The sequence below is a fragment of the Pseudophryne corroboree genome, chromosome 2 (assembly GCF_028390025.1).
Source record: "Pseudophryne corroboree isolate aPseCor3 chromosome 2, aPseCor3.hap2, whole genome shotgun sequence".
Classification (NCBI taxonomy): domain Eukaryota; kingdom Metazoa; phylum Chordata; class Amphibia; order Anura; family Myobatrachidae; genus Pseudophryne; species Pseudophryne corroboree.
This window is the reverse complement of record NC_086445.1, coordinates 66386509-66405471: the sequence shown is the minus strand read 5'-3', so window position 1 is coordinate 66405471 and position 18963 is coordinate 66386509. Positions and strand designations below refer to the sequence as shown.

General features: G+C 42.3%; 1 protein-coding gene across 7 annotated transcripts in view; it reads right to left on the bottom strand.

The window, feature by feature from the left end:
• The window catches only part of GRM5 (glutamate metabotropic receptor 5), a 634815-nt gene that overhangs the window by 131900 nt on the left and 483952 nt on the right, over positions 1-18963 (bottom strand). For all 7 annotated transcript variants that reach the window (XM_063951395.1, XM_063951398.1, XM_063951400.1 and 4 more), the window contains exons 5-6: positions 18080-18326; positions 786-954 (exon numbers count right to left, since the gene is read on the bottom strand). In XM_063951395.1, the coding sequence (XP_063807465.1) occupies positions 786-954; positions 18080-18326 (416 nt within the window). The remainder of the gene's footprint in view (positions 1-785; positions 955-18079; positions 18327-18963) is intronic.

The following is an 18963-nucleotide window of genomic DNA, read 5'->3' as shown; positions in this document are numbered from 1 at the left end:
GTATCAATTGTGGTAGAACTGAATTCAACCTTAAAGCTAAGATTTTGGCAAAAAGTTTAATAGCATTGTTCAGTAAAGAAATTGGGCGATAACTGGAACACGAGTTGGGGTCTTTCCCGGCTTTACAGTATGAATTAGGACAATCCGAGCCTCTAGCGTGCGTGGAGACAAAGGTTCGCCATTAAAAAATCCAGTAAAGATTCTACATAAAGGATCTGCTATCTTTTTAACAACTTTGCTGTAGAGATATTGAGCAGGACTTGCATAAAACTTAAGACTGCAGAGGACAAACCCCTGGAGACCACTGGTTCCGGGGAGACCGGGAGGCCGATGCTGGAACACCGACGGCCGACATCCCAAAGGTAAGTATTGGGGTTCCTGTTAGGGTTAGGGTATGTGGGGGGGGGAGTGGGTTAGCCACTAAAGGGGTTGGGGTAGACACTAGTTAGGGGGGTTAGCCGTAGCCGACATCCCCGGAGGGTTAGCTGTAGTCGACACCGCCAGAGGGATAGTCCTAGCTGAAACCCCCAGAGGATTAGGCTAGGGGAGGGTAGAAATACTTACCCTGTCCAGTGTCAGGTTCTTCGGAGTAGGGATGCCGCTGTCGATCATGTGACCGCCGGTATCCCCACCACCAGGATAACAGACCGGACAACCTTTCAAATAATGTAGCCTCTTAGCAGCTATTGCCTGGTGATAACCTAGATCTTGTGTTGCTTTACAAATAATATTTCTGTATGTAATACTGACCATTTTACATAAAAAATCTCTCAGTCTGAAATTACCTTTATCTGTCCTTTAGCGCACGGTTCGCTGCAGACTGATCTAATTACCGCATTCTTACTAGACCATATTTCATCATCGTCCATTTTCAGTTCGCCATTGTCCCAGCTTCCAACATTGATGTAATCAAAGTAATCTTTTCCCATTTTCTTAAAATTCATTATCTCATACCTAGAGGAAGCATTGAAATTAACAGAGGAATACATTACATTAGAGTCTATGAGGTGTATTCAATATATGTCGGATCCTTTCTATCAGGTCCGGGTGTTTTTGTGAATCCGTTAACCCGGGACCAACCACAGGTGTAGGTGCTGGGGTATGAAGAAAGCAGGGAGGACAAAGAAAGTTCCGTTTCATATATTTATTAAAAATAACAATTCAGTAAAGAGTTAAATGACAAGTTGTTAATCATCATATTATACTGAAGTATTGCAGGAATGGCAGAAATAATATGCAGGATAAATCTCAAAGACAAATAAAAGAAATGTTCATGGAACTGTATATAAAACAAGCTGATGAATAAATGTTGAATTGTCCAAATATAAACAAGCTTTGATGCTGAACTGCAGAATGTCTTTAACTGGGTAATGAAGACATGAAGAAATAACTGTAAGGATTTGCAATGAAGTTTTGAGAGTTAACTGAGAAGCTGTGAAGAATTATCCTTGTTATGGTAACATAGAAAATAAAAGTACTGAATTGGGTTACTTGCGGGTTCCGGAGATCACTGTGAAAACTGTAGCAGATGACAAGGTGATGAACGGGTTAAATGCAGAGTAGAACAAACGAACAGCTGAGGGTAGTGGATGTTGAAATATGGACAACAGACTATGGTTTCGTTTATATGCATGTAGTTACCGTACAGGGGCAGCAGATGGCGCTGTATAGTTACAGAGATGTAGTGTTTGTCTGTTGCATATGTTATGTACTTGTTTGTTTTACCTCACATGTGTGTTATTCTAGAAGAGTCTCTGAGGGAGAAGGAGATAAGCTGATGATACTGAAACCTGTTGTATTGATCCTGCTATTTCAGTACTATATAAACAAGATATACATCTCAAGTCTCGTTCTGTCTGTATACAAGGTAACTCCTGAGGTAATACTTTATCTAAGGCTCCCCACTGCACACCTATGGTATCGATCCATCGCACTATACCAACAGGTTATGGGCCCAGACTGGAGTCTGTACAAGATAAAGTTTTCAGGAGTGCATCCCAAGCAGCATCCAGATCACAAGTCGCACTGCAAGTCCCAGCAGGCGCAGACAGCAGACTGTGTAACGCACAAGAAACAACCCAGGAGAACCTTGGAAAGAAAACTGTGAGTAAAACAAGTTTAATACCACAGAAGAATAGAGAGATCTATACAAGGAAGGGTTATGGCAAATTACACAGATCTCAGACTAGCTGCAAGCAAGCTTTCTAATGAGAACTATCAAACATGGAAGTTTAAAGTAGAAATGCTATTAACCAGAGATGATTTATGGGATGTTATAAATGCAGACAGACCTGAAGGAGAGGATCAGCAGTGGATTAAGAAGGACAGACAGGCAAGAGCCACTATAAGTTCACTAGTGGAAGATGAACAGCTTATACACATAAGACAAGAGAGTACAGCTAAAGGCATGTGGTGTGCTTTGCAGAGAGTGCATGAAGGAGCAAGTTTGAACAGCAAACTATTCCTATTAAGAAAATTATATCAAATGAGATTTAATAAAGGCAAGACAATGCAAGAACACATCAGTGCACTACTAGAGATAACCATACAGCTCAGGTCAATGGGAGAAGAAATCAAAAGCAACCACATAGTAGCCATCATCCTTTGCAGTTTACCAGATACATACAGTGCACTAATAAACGCACTAGAAATGAGACCTGAAGCAGAAATCACACTAGACTTTGTGAAGAACAGGCTCATAGAGGAGTATCAACGCAGAAAGGAGCTTACAGAGTGCAATACTGAAAGTGACACAGAGAAAGCACTTAAAATGGCGGACACTAAGCCACACACCAGGGAAACAAGAGCATGTTTCAGATGCAAGAAAGTGGGTCACCTGAAAAGAGATTGCACCATATGGAAGACAGAGCAGCACAAACCACCAGAAAGATTACACAAACAAAGAGCCAAAGCCACACTTACAGATACAGGAGCACACAAGTGGAATGGAACATTTAAAGCGACAGTAAACCAATTATCAGAAAAGTGGTATGTAGACTCAGGAGCGACTAGTCACATGACAAATAACAAGGACTTTTTTACTGAACTTGATTTGAACCATAAAGAAACAATCTACCTAGCAGATGGAACAAATATCATTGCAGAAGGGAAAGGGAATGGTAAATTCCTATGTTCCAAGGGTAATGGCAGCTATACAGAAATACCCGTAACAGATGTGCTATATGTTCCCAAGCTTGAGGGAGCACTGCTATCAGTAAAGAACCTAGTAGAAAAAGGACTTACTGTAAAGTTTCAGAATAATAAGTGTTTTATCCAAAACGGAAGAGAAACACTAGCTACAGCCAGAATAAAAGAACATTTATACTGTCTGGATATCGCAGCACAGCAGGCAAAGCTGAGTACACAGAAACACGCTGACTGTATTCACAAGTGGCATAGAAGATTAGGACACAGACACCCAGATTGCATAAAGGAAATGCAGAAGAGAGACCTAGCCAGGGATCTCAAAGTGTCAGACTGTTCAGAAATGATGAAGTGCCAATGCTGCATAAAAGCGAAAGCGACAAGGATAACAATTCCTAAGAAAAGTGAAAACAGAGCTTCCAGACCACTAGACCTGGTACATAGTGATGTATGCGGACCTATGAAAACGCGAACCGTAGGAGACAAAAGGTATATGCTGACATTCATTGATGACTACTCAAGGTTCACAGTCACTTATCTAATAAAAAGTAAAGATGAAGTCTTTGAAAAGCTGCAAGACTATGTGACCATGACCAGAAACAGGTTCAAGAGGAATATGCTAACTCTTCGCAGCGACAATGGAGGCGAGTTCACAGGACAGAAAATAGAACGGTACTTAAGAGGACTCGGTATTGAGCATCAGAAGACAGTACCATATACACCAGAGCAAAATGGCGTATCTGAGAGGAAAAACAGATCACTAACAGAAATGATAAGGTGCATGCTTACAGATTCAGGACTACCTGATAAATATTGGGGTGAAGCAGCAGCAACAGCCACCTATCTTCAAAACAGACTACTTTCCAAAGCAGTAAGGAAGACACCATATGAGCTGTGGCACGGTAAGAAACCCAGCTTAAAGCACATTAGAGTTTTTGGATGCAGAGCCTTCGTTTACATTCCTGCTGAAAAACGAAGCAAGTTGCAGAACCGAGCAGAAGAGGGAGTTCTAGTCGGTTATAGTGAACATTCAAAAGGCTACAGAATCTTAAATCCAAGAACTGGAAAAGTAGTTATAAGCAACAGTGTGACATTCATAGAAGAAACACGAGATGATGTCATAATTCCAGTAGACTCTACTGAAGAAGAAGAAAGCACCAAATTCAAAGAAACAGATGAAGTAGAGATCACTCAAGAAGTTGAAGTACAACACAAGACAAATACCTGCGACACTCATGAGAGTGCATCCGAGGGGGTGAGACGCTCTTCAAGAGAAAATAAGGGAAAAGCACCTACACGTTTATCTTACAAAGCAAAAGCCATTAACATACAAGAACCTGCAACATGGGAAGAAGTTGCTAAAGGATATTCACAGAAATTTGGAGAAGATTATGATGAAACGTTTGCTCCAGTTGTGAAGCACACTACCATTAGAACCTTACTCCTAACAGCAGCCATAAAGGGTATGAAAGTGAAACATTTCGATGTAAAGACGGCTTTCCTACATGGTGAACTAAAGGAAGATATATACATGGAACAACCACCAGGCTTCGTGAATTCTCAGAACCCAGATCACGTATGTAAACTGAACAAGAGTATATATGGTCTTAAACAAGCAGCAAGAGCATGGAATACAAAGATAAATGGAGTTCTGACAGAAAAGGGATTCATCAGAAGCAAAGCAGACCCATGTCTCTATACGAAGTTGATAGAGGAAAGATGGTTCTATATATTAATTTACGTGGACGATTTGCTAGTTTGTTTCGAACAAGAAGGGGACGAAGTTGAATTGTTACAAGAACTAAACCGTCAGTTTGAAACAAAAGACCTCGGCCACATAACGCATTACTTGGGAATGCAAATCTCAAGAGAAGGTGATGGAACATTCACACTAAGTCAAGAAGTGGTATGGTTAATGCAACTACTATCAGACCTAGGAATGCCTCAAGAAGAACCTATCAAGATATATGAGGATAATCAAGGATGCCTTGCACTAGCGCAAACAGAAAGAGTGAACCCAAGAACCAAGCACATTGATGTCAAGCATCACTTCCTGAGGGATCTACAGGAACAAGGTCTTATAGAGTTGAACTATTGCCCAACAGAAGATATGACAGCTGATATCATGACTAAGCCTCTTACCAGAGAGAGACATTGGAGACTTACGTCAAAGATGGGTCTAACTGAAGAAACCCAGTCTGTTGAGAAGGGGTGTTGAAATATGGACAACAGACTATGGTTTCGTTTATATGCATGTAGTTACCGTACAGGGGCAGCAGATGGCGCTGTATAGTTACAGAGATGTAGTGTTTGTCTGTTGCATATGTTATGTACTTGTTTGTTTTACCTCACATGTGTGTTATTCTAGAAGAGTCTCTGAGGGAGAAGGAGATAAGCTGATGATACTGAAACCTGTTGTATTGATCCTGCTATTTCAGTACTATATAAACAAGATATACATCTCAAGTCTCGTTCTGTCTGTATACAAGGTAACTCCTGAGGTAATACTTTATCTAAGGCTCCCCACTGCACACCTATGGTATCGATCCATCGCACTATACCAACAGTGGAATCCTCCAAACTTTGTATGGTTGAAGGCAGGCAGACAAGGTAACCTCATGCAAGACTCTGGGAATCCAACTGTTTCCAGTAGGTGTGCAATTTACTGACAACACAGCGGAGAGTCGGTGGATCTTTAGCAGTGAAGGCTGCAGACGGACCTCTGGGAACGGAGGCGATATCTGGACCACGGGAATCACACAGGAATGCACGGAGAGAGCTCAGAGCTAGAGCACAGCGTTGATACAACAAAGCACTGGCCCAGAGTAACATAATCCCAGCCTACTTAAAGGCAGCACAAGCACGGGATTGGCTTACACCTGCCCACAGGTGTTTTCACAAGTGCTCTGTATTACCTATTTGGTCTCCAACATGGCCACCTCCTATACAGCAGACACACCGCAGTGCCTTAGGCCATTTGGCCCCCGCACTCCCAGTTCCCAGACTCTGCATTACCTGTGCCACTGATAACGCCGCATCCCCACACGGGCGCACAGCACCGCGAGCAACCGCACTGGCAACGGACGAACCCCAGAACCCGCAGAGGTGAGAGACCGGTTCGTGACAGTACCCCCTCTTCTAAGGGTGGTCTCCGAACACCTTTGAACCTTATCAGGATTTTTGGAGAAGTATTTCTGTACCAGTCTTGGAGCATGAACATCTTCAGAAAAAACCCAGGATCTCTCCTCCGGACCGTAACCCTTCCAGTCGACCAAAAACTGTAAACGTCCATATCGGGAACGTGAGTCCACAATCTCTTTAACTTCAAATTCCTCATCTTGCAAAGAGTGAACTTTAGGAGATTTGGACTGGGTAGTACGGAATTTATTGAGAATCAAAGGTTTCAATAAAGATGTATGAAAGGCATTAGGAATTCTCAAAGACGGTGGCAACTTGACTTTGTATGACACAGGATTGAGTACCTTTACAATGGGAAATGGACCAATAAACTTGGGAGCAAATTTCTTAGAAGGAACTTTGAACCTGAGATTGCGCGTAGAAATCCAAACTTGGTCTCCCACCTTGTAATTCGGTACAGCTTTACGTTTTCTATCTGCAAAAGATTTATAACGAGCGGAAGTTTTGACCAACGACTTACGCACACAACTCCAGATTCTAGATAGACGTTGAAGCTCTTGATCTGCTGCTGGAACCTCTAGGGCTGGCAATGGATGGAACTCTGGCACACGAGGATGAAAGCCGAAGTTAATATAAAAGGGCGTAGATTCTGAAGACAAATGGAAGAGATTATTATGAGCAAATTCTGCCAATGGAAGGTAGTCAACCCAGTCATCCTGTGAGGACGATATATATAGCCGGAGAAATGTTTCAAGGTCTTGGTTTACTCTCTCAGTTTGTCCATCTGTCTGAGGATGATATGCAGAAGAAAAATTCAACTTGACATTTAAAGATGAACAAAGCGACCTCCAGAACTTGGCCACAAACTGTGTTCCCCGATCAGAGATGATCTCTCGAGGAAGGCCATGCAACTTGAAGATTTCAGAGATGAACAATCTGGCTAGTAAAGGGGCTGACGGTAATCCAGTTAATGGAATGAAATGTGCCATTTTCGAAAATCGATCCACTATCACCCAAATGGTATTTCGCCCTTTTGATGGAGGCAGATCGGTCACGAAATTCATTGAGATATGAGTCCATGGTTGTTTGGGCATGGATAATGGATGTAATAAACCTGGTGGAGAACTTCTTGGACTCTTATGTTGGGCACATTTAGGACATGCTGCTATAAACTCTTGGACATCGGCTTTGAGACGTGGCCACCAATAAGACTGTTGAATAAATTTGAGAGTCTTTAGAACCCCAGGATGACCCATGAAGGAAGAGGAGTGAGCCCAGGTAAGCAGCCATTTTCGAAGATTTGTGGCGATAAAGGTCTTGCCAGGCGGAGGAACTGGAGAGGTTCGAGTCATTAAAAAGGACGTAGGATTCACAATGGCTTGATTCTTGGTAGCATCATTTAATTCAGAAGAAGCAAAGGACCGAGAAAGGGCATCTGCCTTTTTGTTCTGAGACCCTGGATGATAGGTGAGCTTGAAATTGAATCGTGTGAAGAAAAGCGCCCATCTAGCTTGTCGTGGATTCAAGCACTGAGCTGACTGCAGATATAGAAGATTCTTATGGTCAGTATAAACTGTAATGCGATGTTGTGCTCCTTCTAGAAGGTATCTCCACTCCTCAAATGCCAACTTGATGGCAAGTAATTCTTGCTCACCGATTGCATAATTACGTTCGGCCGGGAGGAATTTACGGGAGAAATATCCGCAGGGATGGACCTTTTTATCTTCAAAGACTTGTGACAACACAGCTCCTACTGCTTCTGTAGATGCATCCACCTCTAGTAGAAAGGGACGATTCAAATCAGGCTGTCGAAGAATGGGGGCTGACACAAAGGCTTGCTTTAAATCAGAGAAGGCTTTGATTGCTTCAGAAGACCAGTTCGCAGGATTTGCTCCCTTGCGAGTTAGGGCTGTAATGGGAGCAGCTAACGTAGATTAATTCTTAATGAATCTCCTATAGAAATTAGCAAAGCCAAGAAATCGCTGAATCCCCTTGAGAGTTGTAGGAGTGGACCAATCTCGGATAGCTTGTACCTTACCGGGATCCATACATAGCTCTGATCCAGAAATGATGTAACCAAGGAACGGTATGGAAGAAACTTCAAAAGTGCACTTCTCTAACTTACAATAAAGTTGATTTTTCCTCAGACGTGTCAGTACCTCTTTAACTTGGTGACGGTGAGACTTTAGATCCTTAGAGAATATTAGGATATCATCCAGGTACACTACTAGACACTTGTAGAGAAGATCACGAAAAAGTTCATTCACATAGCTTTGAAAAACTGCCGGTGCATTACAAAGACCAAAAGGCATTACAAGGTATTCGTAATGCCCATCCCGGGTATTAAAAGCAGTCTTCCACTCGTCCCCTGCCCGGATGCGGATTAAATTGTAGGCCCCTCGGAGATCCAATTTTGTAAACACAGTAGCTCCCTTTACCCGATCAAATAATTCTGGAATTAAGGGTAATGGGTACTTGTTTTTCACAGTGATCTCATTGAGTCCACGGTAATCTATGCATGGTCGTAACCCACCGTCCTTCTTCTTAACGAAAAAGAATCCGGCTCCTGCAGGTGAAGAAGATGGTCTGATAAATCCTTTGGTTAGATTTTCCTGTATATAATCAGACATAGCTTGCGTCTCTGGGATGGATAGCGGATAAATTCGTCCCCTAGGAGGGGTTTTGCCCGGAACCAGGACGATTGGGCAGTCCCATTCGCGATGAGGAGGTAGAGAGTCTGCTGCTTGTTTACTGAAAACATCCGCAAAGGTTTGATACACCGGAGGTAGGTCGGGAAGGCTAATTGACCGGAGAGGTACAATTGAGGCCAAACAGTCCTTGGTACAAGATTTACCCCACGAAAGGACTTCCATGGTTTGCCAATTAAGTTGAGGATTATGTTTCTGCAGCCAAGGTAAACCAAGTATCACATCTTGAGAGGCTTTGGGAATCACGTAGAAGGAGATGTATTCGGAATGGAGCACACCAACTTTCATCTTGAGACATACAGTTCGATGAGTAATTATACCATCTGGAAATCGACTTCCATCCACTGCTGTAACAGCAACTGCTTCTTCCAGAGGCATGATTTGAACTTTAGACCGTAAGACAAAGGCTGAGGAGATGAAGTTCTTGGCTGCCCCGGAATCTAGGAGAGCTGAAACTTTCACTGTAGAACTTGGAACTTCTAATTGAATAGACAAGGTTGGCTCTTTCCCAGAACGTGATTCTAAAGTAACTCCTAGCTTAACCTCTCTTGAATAAGCTAGGAGCGAGAGTTTCCCGGTCGGAGTTTGCAGAATTTAACTAAATGTTCGGAGGACCCACAGTACATGCAGAGGTTACCCTGTCGACGACGAAGTCGTTCCTCCTCTGTGAGGCGAGAGCGCCCAATCTGCATAGGTTCTTCTGTCGTTACCGGAGACTGTGATGAAGAATCTTATCGAGGCCTAGGATGATAACGTGGACTGGATCGCTCTGCCCTGGATTTCTCTAAACATCGCTCCCTGTAGCGTAGGTCAAGTTTGTTACAGAGAGAAATCAATTCATCCAGTTTAGTTGGCACATCCCGGATAGTTAAATCATCCTTGATTCTCTCTGAAAGTCCATTCCAAAACGCGGCGATCAGGGCCTCCTCATTCCAGTTTAACTCTGAAGACAACGTGCGAAACTGAATAATATATTGACTGACAGGACGTAAACCTTGACGTAACATAGAAACATAGAATTTGTCGGCAGATAAGAACCACTTGGCCCATCTAGTCTGCCCCTTATTTTAATTTTTTTTTTTATATTATTTTTTATCACTAACCTTATTTGATCCTTATTTCTTTGTAAGGATATCCTTATGTCTATCCCATGCATGTTTAAATTGCTCTACTGTCTTAGCCTCTACCACCTCTGATGGGAGGCTATTCCACTTGTCCACTACCCTTTCTGTGAAATAATTTTTCCGCAAATTTCCCCTGAACCTCCCCCCCCTCCAGTCTCAGTGCATGTCCTCGTGTCCTATTGCTTCTCTTCATTTGGAGAATGTTTCCCTCCTGGACTTTGTTAAAACCCTTCATATATTTGAAAGTTTCTATCATGTCTCCCCTTTCCCTTCTCTGCTCCAAACTATACATATTGAGATTTCTTAGTCTTTCTGGGTATGTTTTGTGATGTAGGCCATGCACCATTTTAGTTGCCCTCCTTTGTACAGTTTCTAATGTATTAATATCCTTTTGAAGATATGGCCTCCAGAACTGAATACAGTATTCTAGATGAGGCCGTACCAATGACCTATACAGTGGCATTATTACTTCTTTCTTTCTGCTGCTGATTCCTCTCCCAATGCAGCCAAGCATCTGACTAGCCTTCCTCATTGCCTTGTTACATTGCTTACCTGCTTTTAAGTCATCTGAAATAGTGACTCCTAGATCCCTTTCCTCCTCAGTAGTTTCCAGTATAGTGCCATTAATATTGTATTTAGCTTTAGGATTTTTGAGACCCAAGTGCATGATTTTGCATTTTTTGGCATTAAACTGTAATTGCCAGACTCTTGACCATTCCTCTAGTCTACCTAGATCCTCAATCATTTGTTTTACCCCACCTGGTGTGCCTACCCTGTTGCATACCTTTGTGTCATCTGCAAAAAGGCATACTTTCCCTTTAATGCCATTTGCAATGTCACCAATAAAGGTATTAAAAAGCACTGGTCCAAGTACAGATCCCTGGGGTACTCCACTGGTAACATTTCCCTCCTGTGAATGCACTCCATTTATCACAACTCTCTGTTTTCTATCCTTCAACCAAGATCTTATCCATTCAATAATCCTAATATCCAATCCCAAACTTTCAAGTTTATTTAGCAGTCTGCGATGTGGAACTGTGTCAAAAGCCTTACTAAAGTCTAGATAAGCTATATCCATGGCTCCACCTTTATCCATCACTTTAGTCACACAATCAAAAAAGTCAATAAGATTTGTTTGACATGATCTCCCCCCAGTGAATCCATGCTGTTTGGGATCCTGTAAATTGCCGGATTTGAGATAATCTACAACTCTTTCTTTTAAGAGTGTTTCCATCAATTTCCCTACTACTGATGTAAGACTCACTGGTCTGTAGTTGTTTGCCTCTTCCTTGCTTCCACTTTTGTGCAGTGGGACTATGTTTGCTCTTTTCCAGTCCCCTGGAATTTCTCCTGTAGCTAATGACTGGTTGAATAATTCTGTCAATGGTGCTACCAGCACCTCTTTAAGTTCTTTTAGTATCCTTGGATGTATCCCATCTGGCCCCATAGATTTGTCCACTTTCAGCTTTGAGAGTTCTGTTAGGACCTTCTCCTCTGTAAATGTACTTGTTTCATTTTCCTGAATATCCCTGCAACTTAACTGTGGCCCCTTTCCCTCTCTTTCAGTAGTAAATACTGAGCAAAAATAATCATTAAGATGATCTGCTATTAAATTGTCTCCTTCAACAAGACTCCCAGTGTCCGTCTTTAGTTTTATAATTCCGCCTTTTGTTTTTCTCTTTTCGCTTATATACCTAAAAAAAGTTTTGCCTCCTTTACCCACTGACTGGGCCATTTTCTCCTCAGCTTGTGCCTTTGCACATCTGATTACCTTCTTTGTCTCCTTCTGTCTAACAAGATATATCTTTTTGTCTTCATTATTTTGTGTCTGCTTATATTTCCTAAAAGCCATCTTTTTTGCTCTCACAATATTTGCTACTTCTTTTGCAAACCACACTGGCTTCCTTTTCCTTGTGTTTTTCCTAACAGTTTTGATACAAAGGTCTGTTGCCTTCAATATTGCACATTTGAATGTTTCCCACCTCTCCTGCACTGTTTCCAAGTTCCTCCACTCTGCCAAAGAATCACTTACACATTTTCCCATCCCTACAAAATCAGCCTTCCTAAAATCCAACACCTTTGTTTTTGTATGGGACGAGTCAGTCTCTGTCTTAATGCTGAACCATACTGCTTGATGATCACTGGATCCCAGGTTTTCACCCACTTTTACGTCCGATAATCTGTCTCCATTTGTAAGTATTAAGTCTAATATTGCGTCTTTCCGAGTGGGCTCCCTCACCAATTGGTGGAGGGATGCTCCCTGAAGGGAATTTAAAATGTTCCTACTTCTAGTGGAACTAGCAACAGACACCTCCCAGTTTACATCAGGAAGATTAAAGTCTCCCATGATTATTACCTCTCCTTTTAATGCCATTTTAGTTATGTCCTGCAATAGGTTCTTGTCAAGTTCCTCTTCCTGACCTGGTGGCCTGTATATCACGCCAATACGAATAATCAACTTTTCCCCTGTTTCTATGGTCACCCAAAGGGCCTCAGTTTTTTCTTCAATACTTTGTATTAATGTAGTATTTATGGCATTTTTTACATACATTGCTACCCCTCCTCCGATTTTTCCAATTCTGTCCTTCCTAAATAAAGTATATCCCGGTATAGCTATGTCCCAGTCATGATTTTCATTGTACCATGACTCTGTAATTGCCACAATGTCTAGATCATCCCTTGTCATTATTGCAGTTAGTTCTGGGATTTTATTTCCTAAGCTCCTAGCATTTGCACACATAGCTTTTAGAGTTTTGTTTGTGCTTTTTCTGTTCCTAGCTATGTTCTTCTCTCTGCCTATTTTTATTTGGTTTTGATCTGAATTATCTTCTGTTGCTGTGGATATGCTTCCTATTCCCTTTGCCTGCAGAAACAATACCTCTGTGTTGGGGGAGCAGATTTCTTTATTCCTATTTAGCTCACTGCCCCCCTTTGTTAGTTTAAATAGTTCTTGATGAAGCATCCAAACTGTTCAGTTAGTATTCTCGTTCCCCTTGAAGATGGGTGCAGGCCGTCACTTTTGTATAAGCTCCTATCTTGCCAGATGGTGTGACTATGGCCTATAAATCCAAATCTCTCCTCATTGCACCATGTCCTTAGCCAAATATTGAAGTTTCTGATGCAATGAGTTCTGTCTTCCCCTTTGTGTACTGGCAATACTTCTGAAAAAGATACAGTGGTTGCCACCTGCTTCAGAGCATTCCCTAACTTCCTAAATTCATCTTTTACAGCCATGAGTTCAGCATTTGCCAGGTCATTTGTCCCTAGGTGGACAATGACATCCACCTCCCCATCTTTTCTTGCTGCCTTCACAATTGTTAGCATGCACTCTTTATCCCTTGGAGCTGTGGCTCCAGGTAAACACCTTACTTGTTTCTCTACTTCATTTGCATTTCCCAGATGTATTCCTCTAATAATGGAATCTCCCAAGAGAAGTGCAGTCCTTTTTGGAGATGCAATTTTCCTGTTCCATTTCCTGTTCTTATAGTTGGTAGATGTCCCCATATCCTCCTGTTCTGTAGTGCCTCTATTAGTTGTATCTTCCAGCCCTGCAAGAGTAGCATACGAGTTTTGCAGTGTCACCGCTTGCGGGAGGTGTCTGTGTCCCTCTGGAAATCTCTGCCCTTGAGAGCCCACAGTAGTCCAGGCAGAATGTCTTCTGGTGGCTCTCTGAGGCAGTGGAGGCTTCAAAGACACAGACATCCTACAAATCTCAGCATGCAGTTTTGCTATCTCCTCCTTCAGCAGAGAAAATTGCTCACAGATTGGACAGCAGCTGAGTCTCCACGCTGCCTCTTTCCAAACAAATGCTTTACATCCAGAGAATCTCCAAAGATGCTGAGGTGGTCCTGCCTGGTTCGTCAAAGATTCTCCGGAAGGATGATACGAACTCCTTGTAATTAGAGAGGATAGGATCACCTCTTTCCCATAATGGTGATGCCCACTCCAGAGCCTGACCGGAGAGGAGGGCAATAATATATGCAACCTTAGAACGAGCTGATGGGAAACTGGCGGACAACAGTTCGAACTGGATCTCGCATTGATTCAGGAATCCTCTGCAAAGTTGTGGAGTTCCGTCAAACTTACTCGGAGAGGGTAACTGCAAGCGGGACGTAGGCAGCGTCACAGGAGAAGCTGTAGTGGTAACTGGGACAACCGGAGTTGGAATCTGGACTTGAGACGTTTTAATAGCCGTATGAAGAGTCTCTAAACGGTCTGCCATAGTTTGCATAAACTGCACTATTTGTGTCTGTATAGACTCCTGGTTTTCCAGACGGGAAAGGATATCTGACGTAGCACCGCCTCCTGCGAATTGGTCACTTGACGGATCCATGTGGCCAGTGCTTACTGTCAGGTCCGGGTGTTTTTGTGAATCCGTTAACCCGGGACCAACCACAGGTGTAGGTGCTGGGGTATGAAGAAAGCAGGGAGGACGAAGAAAGTTCCGTTTCATATATTTATTAAAAATAACAATTCAGTAAAGAGTTAAATGACAAGTTGTTAATCATCATATTATACTGAAGTATTGCAGGAATGGCAGAAATAATATGCAGGATAAATCTCAAAGACAAATAAAAGAAATGTTCATGGAACTGTATATAAAACAAGCTGATGAATAAATGTTGAATTGTCCAAATATAAACAAGCTTTGATGCTGAACTGCAGAATGTGTTTAACTGGGTAATGAAGACATGAAGAAATAACTGTAAGGATTTGCAATGAAGTTTTGAGAGATAACTGAGAAGCTGTGAAGAATTATCCTTGTTATGGTAACATAGAAAATAAAAGTACTGAATTGGGTTACTTGCGGGTTCCGGAGATCACTGTGAAAACTGTAGCAGATGACAAGGTGATGAACGGGTTAAATGCAGAGTAGAACAAACGAACAGCTGAGGGTAGTGGAATCCTCCAAACTTTGTATGGTTGAAGGCAGGCAGACAAGGTAACCTCATGCAAGACTCTGGGAATCCAACTGTTTCCAGTAGGTGTGCAATTTACTGACAACACAGCGGAGAGTCGGTGGATCTTTAGCAGTGAAGGCTGCAGACAGACCTCTGGGAACGGAGGCGATATCTGGACCACGGGAATCACACAGGAATGCACGGAGAGAGCTCAGAGCTAGAGCACAGCGTTGATACAACAAAGCACTGGCCCAGAGTAACATAATCCCAGCCTACTTAAAGGCAGTACAAGCACGGGATTGGCTTACACCTGCCCACAGGTGTTTTCACAAGTGCTCTGTATTACCTATTTGGTCTCCAACATGGCCACCTCCTATACAGCAGACACACCGCAGTGCCTTAGGCCATTTGGCCCCCGCACTCCCAGTTCCCAGACTCTGCATTACCTGTGCCACTGATCACGCCGCGTCCCCACACGGGCGCACAGCACCGCGAGCAACCGCACTGGCAACGGACGAACCCCAGAACCCGCAGAGGTGAGAGACCGGTTCGTGACACTTTCCGACGGAAGGATACAACATCTCAGTATTGAATGAGCGGCCTAATCCGACAGGATTTGGCCGTTCCTGACAATGCCAACCCGACAACTTTTGACATTGTCTGAACCGGGATCAAAACCTGTCGGATTTGGCTGCGGAATCCGACAAAACACATGGATCTGCAGCTATTCCGCGGATCCACATGTTTTCCAACAAGTTGGAATTCCCGACTTGTTGGAAAAAATGGAGGCAGCATTGAATAAGTCAAAACACCTTCCGACCTAAAAAAGTTGGAAACTGCCGTCTTTCCGACAAGATGGCAGTTTCCGACTGCAAATGAATACCCCTCTATAAGGATAGTCATGCTTACTTGAAAGGGCGCTCCATATTTTTCCCATTGATACATCTCCTCCAAATTAAAGAAAGATACTTTAAAAATCATTGTTAATATTTAATATTTTCTGCCTTCTGGTGGAATAGAATCATGTACTGAAGCTGTACCTATCCTTTCCACTTTTATCTTGGAAATTTTGGCAAACATCTTTAGAGTTATGTCCCCTATACACCAGCATTGGATTGCAGTAATCCGTCGATCCCGCGATGGCGCGTTGAGGGTTCGGAAATATTAAACATGTTTAAAAATCCCAATCCCCTATCTAACGGTTTTCGGATTGCATTGGGTGTTTTTAACGTGGTTAATTTCCCCAATCCCCAGATGGATTGCCGATCATCAATGAATGGCCATCGGTCGACTCATCCGGTTGGTGCTTCCAGAAGGTCAGGGGATTGCGCAGCCTAATGTATGGGCAACTTACGTTTGAAAAGATAGCATGCTGTGCTCTCACGTCCCCCTTCCTCTCCTGCACAGTAGAATTACGGCAGAGCATTCAGCCTCTGTCTCACATTTATCTATATTTGCTGCAACAATATTACAGCCCTCTGCAAATCTATAGAAAATATACATGTAGCGCACAACCCCATTCAAATGAATGGGCCATAGGCATAAACAGGGAAATACAGCATAAGTGCTCATGGTAAACCCTAATGGGTATGTTCTGTACACAATGCATTTTCCTTAAAGACCAATGTGCTTCTTTATACACTATGAATGAAGGGAAATAGAGCAAAAGGCATACAAAAGTGTATTAATTACAGTGTATAGACAATTCATATATAATCTAGTATAAACATATATCTGATTATCCTCCATTCCTATAATGTATCATATACTAGTGTCCAAGAAGCCACAACAGTCCTTACTGCCCTGGAGACGGGTATTTGTCATACCGTGTACTATCGATAGACAACATTGCAGGTGGAATGATGTGCATCCAGGAGTAGTAGATAGAGCATCACCTGACTGCGTCAGAAATAAAGGGACTTGGCAGATTGGGTGGAATGCCGTCTCCAGGGAAGTAATATTTTAGATTAATGTTTAATGTATGGAATTATTCTGTATCTGAAATATTGTGATCCTTCCGGACGTTAAATAACTTCCTTCATTGTTTGTACAGTAATACTGTATATCGAGGGTGGGGGGTGGGTTGTGTTTGCCGTATTTACATAACGTAATAAATGTAATAAATGTACGCTCACTCCAAACACAGGATTTACTACAAATAAAATATTAGCATGTACTGTATATGTTTCTATAGTGGCCTAGAGAAATAATAGAGGTCACACGTAATTACTTTAATTGGAGCTTTCGCCATTTATTGAGCAATTTTGGAACATTATTGATACCCAAGAAATTAAAATGTATTGCTCCCACTTTTAAACCAATAACAGGGAGTTCCCAGTCTATAGCTAGCACGCCCTGCCTGCATCACATGTTGAAGCCCTTTTGCAGTGTATGTACACACAGAAGTCGCACTGCGCGTGCGTACACTTTGAAATGCGACGCCGTCCCATATATGCAAATGCCACTGCCAGATTGATAGGCAGAGGCGTTCGTGGGGCGGGGGCATCGATGATGTGTTTTATGGGAACCGACACCGTGTTGGGGGGGTGTCCAAACCATTTGCGGGGCGGGCCAGGGGGCAGCATAGCATCACATGCAGACGTTGTGACCCAAAACATGGCAGGTAGCCGTCTGCCAGGCAGTGGACTACCCTTATCATGCGAGTGCTTTGCTGCTGAGCGAAGCATTCGTATAGTGGGGGAGGGGGAAGGCCCCTTCGTGCAGGGCGGACTTGCCCTGTGCTTGGAATCCTTCCTCATGCGCAACAACAACCCATGCTGAAGTAGGCTAATTGTCCTTGGAAACCCAGGACAAATGGAATTGCTATATAATGTTCTTCAACTTTGTTAATTACTTCTTTAAGTACCGTGTCCAAAATATGTTACATTTTTTTAATAAAATTAACTACAGTTAAATATTTCTTTACTGTATTTTGAAATACTGATGATGAAAGAATACTATTCATATTGCAGTGCTTTCCCAGCTTCTACAAGGGTGTGACAAACTTGGTTGCAACAATATAAAAGTAAATTATAATGAAAACAAAAACACGTAAACAACATACCGTCCCGGTGAATCTCCGTTCTCATCAAACACAATCATGTCTCCAGCTACACCTGTGAAATTTGCTTTCATAATGCAATCTAGTAGTTTCTGACCATCTATTGGCTTCATAGCGTCACAGAGACCGGCGTACCCGGGACATAAAGACACCTGCATATTGTGGAGACCATACGCCATGGCGTAGATTGCATTGATGACGAATCCCATTTTTGAATCTTGAGTGTATTGGTATGATAAAGACAATCGAGCTGCATTAAAAAAAAAAGCACAGAAAAAAATAGGTTAGATCCAAATATACATTATATATAAATATATCTATCTATCTATCTATCTATCTATCTATCTATATATATATATATATATATATATTCTATGATATTCTAAATGAAACTATTAAAAAATATTTTTATTTAAAAAAATGTATGTCTAAAAGGAGTTTTATGTGCCTGCGGCTCTGCGTACGTGTCTGTTTGGCCTTGTCCAGCATTATAAATTTAGAAATTGAATGACTTTTGGGCATGGTTAACATTGCTACAGCAACAGCTATATATATATATATATATATATATATATATATTGCTGTGTCCGGCACTCAAAATATTAAGGTTTCTTACCCCGGTGTCCAAGTCCAAAGTGGAGCATCCACTACTATACCAAACGAAAGGGACGGCACTCAGAGGATTTAAGTGAAAATGTTTGTATTCAAAAAGTCATCTTAATTACATCATCATCGACGTTTCGGTGTTCATCTCACCGTCTTCAGGATGTACATGCAATATAATCACCATACATGACAGACAAACATATAGTGCTAACTTACCCTGCTTATATACCACATAAACAAACGAACTGCACATGCGGCGGCGGGACCCGGCCAGCGGCTTC